The sequence below is a fragment of the Cydia fagiglandana genome, chromosome 8 (genome assembly GCF_963556715.1).
Source record: "Cydia fagiglandana chromosome 8, ilCydFagi1.1, whole genome shotgun sequence".
Lineage (NCBI taxonomy): Eukaryota > Metazoa > Arthropoda > Insecta > Lepidoptera > Tortricidae > Cydia > Cydia fagiglandana.
In genome coordinates, this window is record NC_085939.1 from 15,945,463 (window position 1) to 15,962,275 (window position 16,813).

Below are 16,813 nucleotides of genomic sequence, written 5' to 3' on the forward strand. Positions count from 1 at the left end.
TTTTGTTATATAAATCCGTAATAGCCAGGATATAAGTTCATACAGAATGATTTTTTTAATACCTGTCAGGGAATGAGAAAACGCAACCGTAACTTCTGACTTACCTAAGTACATACCTACCTATATAATTTCTGACTTTACAAGAAATGAAATCAATATTGCAAACGATTTCGTAAAGTTCAATCGATATACTTTATAACTCATAAATTTGTAGTAAAAGCTTAAAATCCATTGGACATAAACCATTGAGTTTGCCACTGCGAACCGAAAAGGCTTATCAGCTCAACAGATGAATAAAGTTTTATTCGCACAAAAAAAATCTAATACAAAATTCTAATATCCACTGTTTCTTTCCAAAAAACCGGGCAAGTGCGTGCCGGTGATATCGCGCCCCAAGGGTGCCGATTCACACATGTTTATTTACATGTTTTTTTTTTAAATGCACTGACATACAAAAACTTCTTACGACGTTTTTTTATATTTATATTCTATGTAAAAAAAAATTAAACCGTCCGGTGCTAGGGGTTAGAAACGTAATTCGTCCGGTACGAGGTGCCTCTTGCACAGACTGAGTTTTTTTTCACTAAAGTTTACTGTTCGTGTTTAAATTAGTTTATCTAGAAGTTGCATTTGTGATAATTTATTTTGACTCCAAATTTTGTTGACTAAAGTAATTCATAAATAAAGATACATTTATTAAAATACTTTTTTTTTGTTTTCTTCAAAGAAGCTTAGGCGTCCGCCACTGCGGGACTTTCCCCTATTATGAAATCTTTTTTTTCAACAGTCCAGTAAAGTTTTGCATGTAGAAATAGAACACTTCACACTTCAACATACGCCATTTTGGAAATGGGCTGGAAAACGCAGCCGCACGGTATGTTCAGTTTTAGTAGCCGCGTAAAATACATCCTCCCCAGCAAGTTACCGTGGCAGTTTGGACGAAGTGCACGGCGTTACAGGTCGAAAGTTATGTTGCTTGTGTACTTACAGCACTTATGTTCATAGATTGTAGACAATAAAAATCGTTCCTTACGAACTAACAAATAAATAATTATTCCTACTGTTCCAAGGGTATTTACGAGTACACATGCATATTTGTTTTTCTTAGGTTCATAAGTGGAATACCTTTCTAATGTATGTTTTGTGTTGTTTCTTTCTTCTGACTCTACCTACGTTCGTATCAAGTTTAAGGCACGAATTAATGAAGCAACTTAAGAGGATACAATACATTAGTGATCATTTTTCCATACAGACGTTCTCGACATTTTTCTGTCTGGATTATGGCCCTAGATGAGTATTTTTTTATGAGTTCAATATTACCAGTACCTGTGTCTGTACGTTTTGCTTTTTTGATTTCTTGTTTTTATAAGAACTAGGTTACTTCAAATTGCGCTAAAAACGGGATAATAAATGCACCGTAAACAAACTTTAAAATCGGCAACAACAAACGCAAAAATCAAAACGGTCAGACGCAGATCATTTCTTTCTCATTCAGTTTCCAAAATGTTGTTACAATTGTGTAAAAAGTGGGCCGCGCGATGGCGCTTTATACGAGGTCTTTATTAATATTTGTTTTACACAACCTTGTGTACGATCATACTAGGTATATATTACCCCAAGAGTGCAAAATACCAACACCCAACTCATTATGCAGATTTATTTCAGAATCGGCAAGGACAAACTTTCAAGTTGAAAAATTAATAATCTTCCTTTCAAAGGCTACATCAAACACACACAAATTGAACTTTAAGGCATGTTAGTAAAGGTTATAATGGTATGTTGAAAGGGTAACTCGATTAAAAATAGGGTCTTCCCGCGTGAGAACGTGTCGTCTGTTTGTTTATAAGATTATTTCGTCGGTCTAATGTGTTTTACACTCGGCTGTCTCGCTCCACTTGGGGCTTTCTAATGGCGTCGCGGTTTAGGCCCTCACTAAACTTTGGATAAAATGGACTAGCTATATACTCCATTTCATTTATAGGTACCATGACGGAATTCCACTTGAGACGGTCAGTCATTAGGCGTAAACAAGAGTCGTGACAACAAAAGATACTTAGGGTAACATTCCATTTCCAACGACAGCTGCACTACTGTCAATTTTACTATGGAAATTGACAATGACAGCGACGCGTTCAGTACCGGTAGTACAGCTGCGGTTAGAAATGGAATGTTACCATTACCCGGCATACTCTTTTTGCTCGTAAAAAGTATTCTTTACTGAACTAGCACGACAAATACGAACGTTTCCGAGAAAATACGATGGAAACCAATTATAAACTACATCTGTACCTACTTCGGAATCAAAGAGCTAACTCCGAGTTAACAGATCTATGCTTTTTAGGGTTCCGTACCTCAAAAGGAAAAAACGGAACCCTTATAGGATCACTCGTGCGTCTGTCTGTCCGTCTGTCCGCCTGTCACAGCCAATTTGCTCCGAAACTACTAGACCAATTAAGTTGAAATTTGGTACACGTATGTAAGTCTGTGACCCAAAGACGGATATAAATCGGTAACGTCAACAAATGAATTTTAAACATAGGGGCTACTTTTGGGGGGTAAACGACAAAATTAAAAAACAACGTTTTGAAAACTATATCGTGTTACATATCAAACGAAAGAGCTCATTTTGAGAATCTCAAATATATTTATTTTATAAATTTACGATAATAAGTTTAGAAGTTATTCGAGAAAATAGACAAAAAATGACCATTCCCCCCCCCCTCTATCTCCGAAACGACTAGGTTAAAAATTCTGAAAAAAATACACATAATAGTCCTTTACCTAAAGATGACAGGAAAACCTATTAGAAATCTAGAGTCAAGCGTGAGTCGGATTTAAGAACAAAAATGCGGTTAACGTTATTTTAGGGACACAGCCGCAGTGGTTTAAGTGAAACGTGATGTAGACAACTATTGCGAAGGCCCTAGGCCGATATCCGCATAAGGCCGAAGGCCACAAGCGTCCAAAAGAGGCGTGCCTTTAGCTTCAAGCGTGAGTCGGACTGAAGACAAAAAATGCGACTAGGCTGTATCTGGCACATAGCCGCAATGGTACTTGTAGTACAGTCAACAGCAGAAGTTGCTAAGCGGGCGAGGTGTTCAAAATTACCTTCACATGCTCTTATTGTCTTAACTATAAAGTCGCGTCCATATCATTTTAAACCACTCGCCCGCTTAGCAACTTCTGCTGCTGACTGTACTGATTGATTAGGTTGCTATTGTTACGTGTATTAAAAAGCACTAGGTATACAGGGTGGCTAAAAAATAAACTAAGCGTATTTCCGTTGCCAACGTGCAACTCTGAAATCGCGAAGAAAAATTAGGCTGTTTCATACATTTTGGCTGGTCTGTTTTCTATGGGAGGATACTTCTTTTTTCGCGATTTCGGGGTTGGTCCCGTACTAAAAGTTGCTCAGTATAATCCCAAAACCTCCGTAGCTACGGAAATACACTTATTTTTTGACCTTCCTGTAGGTATTATCTCTCTTCGACCTTTTCTTTTAAAACACTGTAGGAAGCGCGACCCGTCGGTCGGACGCTCGAGTTTTCAGTGGACACTTGTACTATTGTTCGGCATTTAATCTTCAGAGATGTAGAGATATAAGCCACCACGCCAGAAAATTTCATGTTACATCTGGTTTTTGATTGACCCATTCGGGTTTTTCAAGACATTTCACGCACGTCACGACTCACGTACAAAAATAATGTTGAAAATTATGTGATGTACGGAACCCTTGAAACGCGAGTCCGACTCGCACTTGACCAGTTTTTATTCCTCCTTAAACTAATTAAATTCTTGTAACTAAATATAAACGTATGTAACTGACCCCGATACTGTTTACAAACCATTTGTATTAGGTACTATTTATTCATTTGTTTTTATTCAAAACGTTACTTTTACTTATACCAAAATTGGTGTGGGCCTCATGTGCTTGTAGCGACGTGACGAAATCGCGGAGTGAGCCACGCATATATTAGTCTGTATCTAGATTAAGGTGTTTAAATAAAAGTAAACAAACTATTTGCACATTTTTGGTTAACCAACCAAAATACAAAACCACCTGGATCTGTCACTGAACGACCTGACTTTAACCTTTATTTGATCATGTAATGTTTTCATCTGCCCTCAACTGGCGTAAGGAGCCATTTGAGGGTAGATTTTGTTACTTTTATTACCTAAAGACAGAGTATAGAAAAAAACGTTGTATAAGTATTCGAATTTTGCATTGGATTGAATCAAACTGAGCCAAGTGGAATAGTGGAATGCTAACACCGCGTAGTGGTGCAGCCAGGAGTGCTTTAAATAAATGTCTTTGAATAATATAATTATAAGAAAGTTTGTTTTTGTCATTAGGCCCGGCTGTGGTGGCTTAATCTAAATAAATTAAAATGACATGTAAATAGCATAAAAGTTATTTAATGCATTGAAGTCTCAAAAGGGCTGCGGATAAAAACACTTGACATACCTACACATATGTAGCTTTGGGAAGAATTCTGCCTATTTACTTTTAGCGACATATGTTCATATGTTATTGTAATTTGTACGATTCCCAGAACTTTGATGTTACTCTCACTCGGAATCACGAGCACTATCGATTCTAGGTACCGGTCTACTAGAAAGAAAAAAAGTTTCCCAATATATTTCTACTATTTTCAATCGTTCATTATCGTTATCTCCATACAAGTGCCTATAAAATAAAAAATAAACCTAATTATACTTAATTTTAATAATAGTTTGTATAAGTTTTGTTATTGAAATATAAAAAATATAAAGAGAATAAGAATTTCTTTATTTCGTATGTAGGTTTATTTTATTTTAGTATTAATTTTATTTTGTTTGTAGTTTTAGTTTATTTTAATAAGTTATTTTATATTCAATATGTTACACATTGTTTTGTTTGAAATAAATGATAAACAGTCAGTGCCTATAAAAAAGTAGCGTTTGTGGATTCATACAATTTGGTACACTTTTTTTTCATCTATTAAAAATCAAAAGTCCTCCTAAAACAGAGTAGGTAAAACCTATCATTTCTGGGAATCTTAATAACACAAAAACTTACAACAATAAAATACCCAAATCACTCATTTGCACAAAACTAAAAGCAAAACGTCACTGCGGGGTGCTAAAAAACAGTAATTAACGCCACCAATTCAGCACAGTCGGGTTACCTCAACGCATAAGCGTAATTTTTATTAATTAATAAACGGACACGTCAGGATGTTATACAGGGTGAAATTGTTATCTGACCAAACTCTGAGGGTATGTAGGTCATTCATACTGAGCAAGCTTTACTATGGGACTAACCCCGAAATCACGAAAAAAATGTTGGCTGTTTCATACATTTTGGCTGGTTTGATGTTGATTTTATATGGGAGATTAATTTTATTTTTTCGCGATTTCGGGGCTGTCCCCACAGAAGAAGTTATTAAAGTATGGCCTACATATTCACTCCTTAGAGTTCTATACAGATAACAATTTCACCCTGTATTATTAATGTGTCATAATTTCACTTTTTGTGCAATTAATAGTGGCGGCGGCCTTAATTCGTATCCGGCTAATATCTTAGTTTTTGTATGCGATTAATAACTTCCAAAAAACCGATGACTAATTTATGAGAGGAGATTCACAATTTTTGTATCGAAATAGTGATATATTTTATAAAAAATAGGGTTATAATTATTTTCGTAAAGTGCGTTTGTACGGGACACTCAGGGAATGCTCCAAAAAGATATACCTAACCAACTTAATCAAAGGACGTAAATGTCGCGATAATATTACTGCCCAGTTCGAACTTTAAGGTACGCCAATTAATAGATCTAGAAACGATATAGATTAGATGTGTCAGTGTCAAAAGTGACGTTTGTGTTTGAAGAAACGTATTCGAGTCGGGCCGGCCGTCATTCTTTTGTTCATTTTCTCCATAGTACAGTCAGCAGCAGAAGTTGCTAAGCGGGTGAGGTGTTCAAAATTATCTTGACGCGACTTTATTATTAAGAGCATTAGAGCTTGTCAAGGTAATTTTGGACACCTCGCCCGCTTATCAACTTCTGCTGCTGACTGTACTCCCTACCTAACCACTACGATGAACGCACGATAACTAATGTAATAACATCATTCCGATATCATACTGATATAAGTGTTGGTAAGTTCGAATTGGCCTGTTATTATCAAATAAAAGTGTGTAAATAATTTTGAGATTATTGTTCACGTTATTTGCTTTGCCGCATCTTCTAATCAGCCGAATACATTGTATTGCAGCTTAATTTTGTAGGACTGTCATTTTAATTAAACGACTTCATCGTATAGGTATTGAAATTCATCAATGATATATACGTCCCACGGACACAGGCCTCTCTTGCGCAGGAGGACTTGGGCTATAGTCCCCACGCTAGCCCAATGCGGATTAGGGAATTCACATACACTATTGCTATGTTGGCTACGCACCCTGTAGGGCTCGAGTTCAACGCGTGAGTCAGTGGACATCTAACTTTAGCCGGGCAAGTAATAAGCGATGACTGACGATCCGATAGTGGACGACCACCCCAAATAAACCAACGCATTAGCGTTTTGTTGCTTTATCTAGGAATTTTAAGTAATACCTTCTGGAATTAGTGGTCAAAGCACTAATGATGGGTATAAGTTGATAAGAGTAGTTGACAAATGATAAAATATGATAATTTAGGTAGGTATTCAACCTACCATACGTGTACCAAAATAAGTAGGTACAAATATTGATACAGATTCCTTTTTGCTTACACTGCAAAATTAATGTGACGCTCGCAATCAAAAGGTACCACTTTGTCGCTTACCATATAGTTCGTTTTTAGGGTTCCGTACGCAAAGGGTAAAACGGGACCCTATTACTAAGACTTCGCTGTCCGTCCGTCCGTCCATCCGTCCGTCCGTCCATCCGTCCGTCCGTCCGTCTGTCCGTCTGTCTGTCACCAGGCTGTATCTCACGAACCGTGATAGTTGAAATTTTCACAGATGATGTATTTCTGTTGCCGCTATAACAACAAATACTAAAAACAGAATAAAATAAAGATTTAAATGGGGCTCCCATACAACAAACGTGATGTTTGACCAAAGTTAAGCAACGTCGGGAGTGGTCAGTACTTGGATGGGTGACCGTTTTTTTTTTGCTTTTTTTTGTTTTTTTTTTTTTTTGCATTATGGTACGGAACCCTTCGTGCGCGAGTCCGACTCCCACTTGCCCGGTTTATTGCTTACACTGCAAAATTAATGTGACGCTCGCAATCAAAAGGTACCACTTTGTCGCTTACCATATAGTTCGTTTTTTTAGCATTAGAAATAAGGTAAACAAACATGATATGTCTTTTAATTGAAAAACACATTTTAAAAATAAGTTACGGCAAATATGTAACAATTATGAATCTAATACGATCATTTATATTCTTCTGCTTTCATAAGTAATAGTTTTTGATTTTTAAAAAGCGTGTTTCAATTAAAAAGACATGTCAAGATCGCTTACCTTCTTGCAACTTCTTTCCAAAAATCATGCTTCAAATGACCCCGTTTCCTCATACGTCATGCTACCATAATCCGATGTCCAGACCCCCCCCCCCTAATTTGAAATTACGTAATTTATGAATAGCCCCTAGGTAGCCTGTGAGAGCGTCCTTTCTTATGGCAAGCGATAATGTGGTACCTTTTGAATGAGAGCATCACATTTGTTTGTATAGGACTTATTGATTTGTTACAGTTGGCAGCACAAGCGTCTGATAAAAAACTTTTGATTGTTTAAGTACTTACTTTGTTCGATGTCTGGAGTGCAGGTTTGTACTGTAGGTAGTCAAAGTCATGTCATGTCATTGGCAATTGTTATGTTTTGGAAAAGTTGCCAAAATATCATATAAGATAGTCGTAACTTGCTAAAACGACATCTCCAACTTCTCAGCTCGATTTATTAGATTTATTGTCGATGGTAAGACTTCCAAAACTTCCCGACCGGAAATGGTCGAGCGGAGCGTGCCGGAAACGCGAACAAACATCCCAACTTGGCGAAAAAAAAAAACAAAACAAATTCAATGCGCTTTGGAGCGTCATTCGCGTGTTTATTATTAGCGGTGCATAAACAAGGTTACATGGGCCCGTATCGATGCGTTTAAAAAGCTAACCCGTCCTGCAAGAAAAGGACGGGAGTTGAGCACGTGGGAAGTGGATTCCGAACGCACGCACCCCCTCCCGCGCTCGCGCCCCCTCTCCTCAAGGCGCCGCGCGCAGTCAGTCGCGCGCCGACCGTGGAATCGGCAACACGTATCAAAATTTCGCGCCAGTGTGTACAGCAACCGCCCTAACATTGTGCAGTGACCAGGGAACGTTGTGATTTGTTGTGTGACGTATAGTTAGTGAGACAGTGTTGTGCACTATGCGGCTGTGCGCCAAGTTATGAATGGTCTGGATAAGTGCTTCTTCGATCAACGTAAGTTAATGTTTTGGTGCGGAAATTCGTAAATCGCTGCGGTATGAGCTTTTCACGTGTGGGTACGGGGTGGTTGCGTCAATATTTTGTATGGAGAGAGTTAATTATGCGGGTGCATTTGCATTTGGTATTTTCGAGGATTATCGCCGGGTGTTGATGGCTCAGCTGCAATGAAGGTTACCAGGATATGAAGATCCTGGTTAATGTTTACATTTTAAGCGAGTTTATGCAGTAAACAAACCGATTCTCAGTTTCGCGTGAAAAATTAGTTATTTACAGTCAAATATTTGAAAAAATGCCAATTAATAATTGATAAATTTTGTACTAACGGACGTTTGAATGAATTCGGGAATAGATATGACATGTGTCAAAATGGATTTTCAGCAACTGTTAAGAACTGCGAAATTGTGAAAGCATCGATTGTTATTTTTTGATAACATCTGTGAAATAAAAAAAAATCGATTAAAATGTAAAACAAAAATCTCGAGAAACGTCAGTGTCAAGAAACTCATAAAGTAAACTAAGAATTATAAGCAAAACTTATGTAAATTTATGTAGCAACTTAGATTTTGAAATAGGTTTATCTTAATATTGTATGAGTTCTATGAAATACATACAAACCTAAAAAAATATTACTTAAACCAAACGCGCTAATCGCTAATAAAATTCCAACAATTATAAAAGAAACGATTTATTCATACTAAATCAACCCATAACCATTCGAAGAAATTGAACTCGCCAAGTACTCAAGACGGTCACAATAACCGGAGTCAGTGAACCTGACACCACAATGCTCCCTTCAATAACCTTATTGGAACCGAAAAGGAATAACACTGGTTTACATTTGCGATGATTTAATTAAGAATATTGGGATTGACATGAAAATACGTTATTTTAAACAAAATGTGACGTTTTCGACTAAAGGGTACCAAATTGTCGGCCGTCGATAAGGTTAATCTGTTAACAGTTGGAAGAAATTGAAACCGTCAAGAACTCAAGACGGTCACAATAACCGGAGTCAGTGAATCTGACACCACACAACAATGCTCCCTTCAATAATCTTATTGGAACCGAAAAGGAACGAAACAACACTGGTTTACACTTGCGATAATTTAATTGGGATTGACTTGAAAATACGTTATTTTATACAAAATGTGACGTTTTCAACTAAAAGGTACCACATTGTCGGTCGTCGATAAGGTTAATTTGTTAACAGTTGGAAGAAATTAAAACCGTCAAGAACTCAAGACGGTCACAATAACTGGAGTCAGTGAACCTGACACCTAGGGTTTGCACGACGGATCCAAAATGTATGGGAAGATCCGCGGATCCGGATCTAGATCCGGATAATTTCATACATTTAGGATCCGGATTGCAAACCCTACTGACACCACACAATGCTCCCTTCAATAATCTTGTTGAAACCGAAAAGAAGAATATTGGGATTGACATGAAAATAAGTACGTTATTTTAAACAAAATGTGACGTTTTATAAGATAAGGTTAATTTGTTAACAATTTGAAGAAATTGAAACCGTCAAGAACTCAAGACGGTCACAATAACCGGAGTCATTGGAACCGAAAAGGAACAACACTCTTTTACACTTGCTATGATTTAATTGGGATTGACATGAAAATTCGTTGATTTACTGTACTTAACTATATTTCACTAATACAACGAATACTACGACCACCTTGGTATTGAAAAGTTGATAAAAAAGAATTTAAAACACTTATATATCGCGAATGACTTGAAATAAAATTGATGTCAGTAGTTTTTAAGAATTTATCGGGTAAGTAAATTCCCGGTTTATAAATATGTATTCACCTCCCCAACCTATATGGTTGACGGTACCTGTATTCAGAAAAAAAAAACGATTTTACTAATTTAGTTACATAAATTGGGATATATGTTAGTGAAATAACACTCAACACTAGAGATACACATTCAATTTGAAATAAAATAACATGAGTTATTAAAAAAATATTGATGTCTGACAATTTCAAAATCAATTTTTGTATTTTATGTAGGTATATCGAGGACGTTCAGTGACCGAAACGGCTAAAATTTTATTTTTTCAACAAATTAAGTACCTAGTGCTAATATAAAATCTAACTTATTCTGAATGTAAAATACTGACCAATTTATTCATAAACGCGCTAAAAACTTCAATTAGCTACTCGTTTATCTTTCTTCTCATCGTCATTTTGATTTAGCATTTGTAAGAAAGGGATAAAACATGATTTAACTAAACAGGCCCGTAAAGTTTTATGAATAAAGGCGTGAGTATACTAAACGCGTTCGAAAATTAGATAATTTTTCGTGTCGTGTCGTGCAAATTTAACTTACTTCCATTACTGAGGAAAATTAATGAAAAATGTTATCGGTACCTAGTAAAATGCTATTTAATAGGTAGTTTAGGTAAATACTATAATATTCCAAATTAGTCTAACTCCATTATTGCTCTGAATGTTTACACCAATAGCTATCCAATATAAATTATCTAATACGTTATTTTAAACAAAATGTGACGTTTTCAACTAAAGGGTACCACATTGTCGGCCGTCGATAAGGTTAATTTGTTAACAGTTGGAAGAAATTGAACGAATTTGAACTAATTAACAAGATTTTACAACATAACAATAATATGTTATATTTAAGTTATAGAATAATATAAATTCAATGTGCGATAATTTAATAAAAGGTCGTACAGAATGCCAAACGCGAGTAGTTAATAGGTAATCTCTTCCATTTGAAATTGTAATCTAGAATTGAATTAAAGGGTTCCAATTCCAGATTACAATAACAGTTATTTTATTTTAATGTATTCATGTTTGAAATTCAAAATACATACATAGCTTCAATAGTTTCAGTAATGAACAGCAAGCACTACACGTTAATTAATTATTAGTATAGATAATTAATTATTTTGCAATAGCCAATGTACATAATTAAATATACAAAAAAGTTACACTGGCGAAATGGAGATAGAGCTTAGCCCTCTATGAATTCCTACTCGTAAATATAAGGGCATATTTATTATATACCTATCTTCTTACTTCTTACCTAGAAAATACTGAAAATAGTCGCAAATAGAACAATTAAATACCTTATTCCCGTTTTCATTTCCACTACTTCGCTTATTAGGTTTTCTTTGATGTAGGTATATTAATTAAAAAGAGTGTTATTAGAAAATTCAATCCTGATATTTTGTCCGTTACGTTAACAACTTATCATGTTTTGTTTGGAGTTTGTACCTATGTTTTTGGTAGCACATTCCTACCTTGAAAATCCTTGGAAATGTACGTTACCAAAACGATAAAACCCTATAATACCTAGTTAATTTCAGCCATGTATAAAAGAGCACCTTAAAAGCATTAGGTACATTTATCAAATACCTATTTAACAATGTTTAACAGAATTTTGTATTGCATATCAAAAACCCGCTTTGACAACCGAATGCATGTTTAAATTACTTTAAATAGATGCCCATTTAGACTTATCACGGGAATATCATTCACTGCCTATCGTTGCTGGTTAAAAGCTATAATGAAATGTAAATTCAAATGTTAGGTAATTTATAAGGGTGAACACGTAAAACTATCCAGAATCTCGTCTCGTATCACTAAAGATAACACCACTAATGAGAGCGTGGCAAACAGCATTATTTCATTTCGAGATAAAGTGAACGCTCGCGGTTAAATTGACGATGATTTGTTCAATTAAGACCTAAAGGGTTTGAATGGTACAATTGTAGGAGATAAATACGTAGGCATGTTCGATGTAAATACATTAGCTAATGATGAATTCCGCTCAACCGCCTTTGTGTGCCCAGGGAATGTTTTTGGAATACATTTTGCTTCTGACGATGACATAAGTACCATTAGATACTTACAATTATATTATACCTCTAGTTACGTAACATAAAATAAAACCAGGCAAGTGCGAGTCGGACTCGCGCACGAAGGGTTCCGTACCATAATGCAAAAAAAAAACAAAAAAAAAAAGCAAAAAAAAAACGGTCACCCATCCAAGTACTGACCACTCCCGACGTTGCTTAACTTTGGTCAAAAATCACGTTTGTTGTATGGGAGCCCCATTTAAAGCTTTATTTTATTCTGTTTTTAGTATTTGTTGTTATAGCGGCAACAGAAATACATCATCTGTGAAAATTTCAACTGTGTAGCTATCACGGTTCGTGAGATACAGCCTGGTGACAGACGGACAGACGGACGGACAGCAAAGTCTTAGTAATAGGGTCCCGTTTTACCCTTTGGGTACGGAACCCTAAAAAGAACTATCTAAACAAAGTAGTTTAACAGACTCATGCATAATACAATAATGGCTCCATTAATATCGACAAACATGATAAATTCTCAAAATACGAATACTCGATATTTTTTTGTAAAAAAGCTAAACTGAAATCGATAGGCCTATAAAGGACCAACAAATCACACCTTGTTGTACGACACCTTCGTGTTAAACAAACATTAATCAACAAATAGTGCTGGCAAATAATAAAAAGAAATATTTAAATAGTGCGACCGCTGCCGGACCACCCGCGCGATCCGCCGCGCCGCGTCCACATCACGCACGTACCCATTATACTATCAAAAGATACTCCAAACGCGTTTATATTCAGTTTTTACGTTATTTACATCTCTACAATCCAATATGTGCTTCCTTTTTTTTTACGAACCTCGAATTGTGTCCCTCGTATCACTGGATCTCTGTTATTGAATGTCATAATGATATTCAATATCGATTATATTGTTTGCCACTGGAGCCGAAACGTGTTCCTCTATATTGTTATGTCAAGTGGTCTGATGAGATGCAGCCGCATTGCAAGGTTCAATGTTACCCTTTCTCGCTTGAGCATAAATTTGAATAATCGTCCCGGCGTCGTAATACTTCGTTTGTTTTTTTATCGTCCGTCGATTCCTCGAGACAGGTTATTTTAAACGTTTGTAAACAGGGGTGGCATGCTTAACTTTCTGAGTGACTGCAACAGACCTGCACGGCATCTTAACTATTTCCCCTTAAGTTTCCGGTTAATTTAACCCGGGGTCGACACATGCATCCAAACGGCGCTGAAAAGACGCGGCGGAACTCCCACGTGTTTTGAACAAACAAAGTTTCCCAGAAAGACAATGTCGCCGAGACAAAAACACTGGACCCTAATTGCCGAGCCCATTACAGCATATGCTCCAAGTATTCCTTTCTATCATAATTGTCTATTAAACCTGATATTACCGCCGAACCTCCTATAATTAAGGTATTCGTTGCGGTCGAGGGTTTTTCTAAAATGGGATACAAATTTTATGGCGGCCAATAAAAGAGTTATGGCTAGGTAAACGATCAAACTTAAAGAGTATAAAAACACAATACTTTCACTCATTGTTTGATGCGTTAACCGGGGTCGTAAACTCGGGACAAATTGGTTTTAAAGGACCCGGGGTCTGGCTTATGGCTTTTTTTGTACACTTTATTGCGAAACTCTCTTACGCGAGTATTGTTGGTTATAAATTTTCCCTACTGCCACTTTTAGTAGTTACGTAGCAACGTGTTTCGGATTGATGTCCATATATTTCGCTATATTGCCAACGAGGTTTTGCAAGACTGCAAGTGAAATGCAGAAGATACGTCGATCTTAATTTTTAGTTGCGAAAGATGGTGTTCTCTCAGTTTGAAGGTTCCCTTTGAAAGTCAGTGTTCAAACACCAAACTTCTTAAAGGCATTGATGAGTTTAATCAAATTTAGCAATTTTAACATCATTCACTAGGGCTTTTATGTTTTTAATCATCAGTTGTCAACCTTCTAACTCCGTTTCATAGCTTCACTAATTAAGTAGGTACTAGTGCTGTATATGTGCCGCTATTAACTAATAGTTAATTATTAGGCAGCTCAAACCGTGTTATTAAACGGGTAGTCACGACAGTCGGCAGGTTGTGGGAGTTGCATTACAGCGTAATACATCAATCATTCTGATAATTAGGAATTATCTGAAATTATGAGAATATTTGGGAGTTCCGGCACATCGACAAAGTTCGTTGACCTGGAATTCGTCGCCGGATTCTAAAACAGTAGCATTCTGCCCTAACGATTATAGGACATTTAAAAACGGGTCGTGTTCGAAATTGTTCATTCTTTTCTATTCCACGTCGTTATAATCCTATGGAACTATTTACACCCAAAAGCCGTTGGGAGCTGACAGGTGTAATACAATTTTTACCTACCTAATATAGGTACCTAATAATTTTTCAATTTAGTGTAAGAAAATGTTTTTAATACATTGGATACTTAATCGGTGTGGTTCCGGACGAAACTATTTTCAATTTGCCAGAACAATAGAGGTGAATAGATAATGCAGCTTAATATAATGTTCGGGACGGTTTATGCTTTTATAAAGTACCTAATAATCCTAATATTGATTGATGAATTTAAGCCGATAAAGTAGGTATGAGTAGACATCGCATGGGGTTACGAGGTTTATAAGACCATGGACAACACTGCTTAGTGAACCGATGGTCACTGGGGCAGAAAAAATCTTGAGTGAGTGAGTGGTGAGTGACAGAAGACTCCCAACAAGATATTGCGGGACCCGTTAAAAGCGGGCAGTTCGTCACCACTCGTTGTGGCAATCCTTGGGGGACCACGGCCTAGTCTTTCGGTGTATATGATATTGATAATCAATATTAGTAAATAATTTATCTAAATTACCGACATTATTACTTCGTTCGTTAAGTTTAGGTTAACAATAACATGAATATTGACAATCCATCAATAACATTGTCAGCATAACCGATTGACGTAAGTAACGTAAATTGGAACGACGACAATGGCCGACAACGTTCCATTTTTAAAGTAATAACAAAGCAACGCCATGAGAAACATGTGCATCACAGATCGCAGACCAATTTCACGCACAATCTACAAATGCAGTAACATCTCTATTCCCGATACAAAAACCTTTATAATAACAATCTAACTGTAAAACTTTTTTATTCTGTACGGAACATCTTCAGTTCGGAACCAAACGGCTCCTTTGTCGATTATGCTCGGATATAAAAACGGAATTGGGACGAGGGAACAAAAAACAATGAAAAAGCAACATCAAGTTGTATTGCAGCTTTTAACGAGTTTGTGCTCAATGAAACGCTATTAAGGTTGATATTAGAATGGATTATGTTTTCGACTTAGTACGTTTTGACACTGGACCTGCGGAATGAAATGAATGGGCTGCCATTGGATACGCACGCGTGCGCTAGCGCCGTTTTCAGACTGGCAGCGCCATCTATCGGCGGGTAGCGGAAACTTGCGACCCTATGTGATTCTGAAAATGCTACATTACAAATATTTGAACTATACATTATACATGTTAGATTTCTGAAAGGAACCAGAAACCTTGTTGCTGATCCAGTGCATAATTATTTTCCATCATATTTTAACGGAAACGTACGAAAGTGTATTGCTATTTCAGTCAGTCTCGGTCCAAAAAGTACTGAGGTTGACTGAACTAGCATGACAAATACGAACGTTTCCGAGAAAATACGATGGGAAACAATTTATGCACTACATCTGTACACCAAAAACACTTAAAACACAGCATAAATTGCTTTCCAAACGGCAACAGTGATTGACAACAGGGGCGTGGCCAGTGCCATGCGCTCGCAAAGTGTAGCAAAGTGTAGATAGACTGTTATGACCATGTTAAATAACTAAATTCATTGTTTAAATAATAATAAGATAACAAGTTATGAATTACTATCGCAAAAAATCTGTTAGCTTCAGAAAACTTCAATAATTATTAAAAAATTATTGAATTAATTATGTAAATATGTGCTTTGTTTTGTAAATACGCTTGTAAAATTCTAAAAATATAACTTAATTGATTATTTGTTTGTAAATATACTTTAAATTGTTTGTAAATTCTATAAATATAGTTTTAAGCTAATTTATGTATAGATTGGAGTTAGAATACAGACTAGATTATATTGTATAAACAGTTAGCTCTCAGGTTGCTGCTAACTGTAAAAATTGTTCCTCTTTGGGTATTGAGAAATAGGGCCGGACTAGTCCGGCCGACTCTAAATTCTATGTTATAAAAAAAAAAAAACAGTGATTGATCAGCGTACAGATTGTTGTAGAACGACTGATGGGTGCCGCCCTCTATCGGAGATAGTCACCCATTAATAAGCCTTAAGTTTTCACGGGGTCCCGAATGGGGTCGGGGTATACATTTACCTTAAGCACCCACTGTATTTCAATGTTATTTAATTTACGAAGATTTAAATTAGGTACATTTAAATGTTTAATGCTGTCAATCGCAGAATCTCATTAATGATTATTGCGTATTGGATATTAAATAA

The 16,813-nt window shown here is 36.4% G+C and overlaps 1 protein-coding gene across 5 annotated transcripts in view; it reads left to right on the plus strand.

Moving 5' to 3' along the window:
• Positions 1-16,813, plus strand: part of LOC134666737 (teneurin-m) — a 668,228-nt gene that overhangs the window by 289,963 nt on the left and 361,452 nt on the right. For 4 of the 5 annotated variants that reach the window (XM_063523984.1, XM_063523986.1, XM_063523981.1 and 1 more), the window contains exon 1: positions 7,852-8,443. The exons of the other annotated variant lie outside the window; for it this stretch is intronic. Coding sequence is in view for 3 of the 4 variants with exons in the window: in XM_063523986.1 (XP_063380056.1) it covers positions 8,410-8,443 (34 nt within the window). In the remaining variant the exon portion in view is untranslated. Of the gene's footprint in view, positions 1-7,851; positions 8,444-16,813 lie in introns of those variants that run through there. 5 annotated transcript variants of the gene reach the window in all.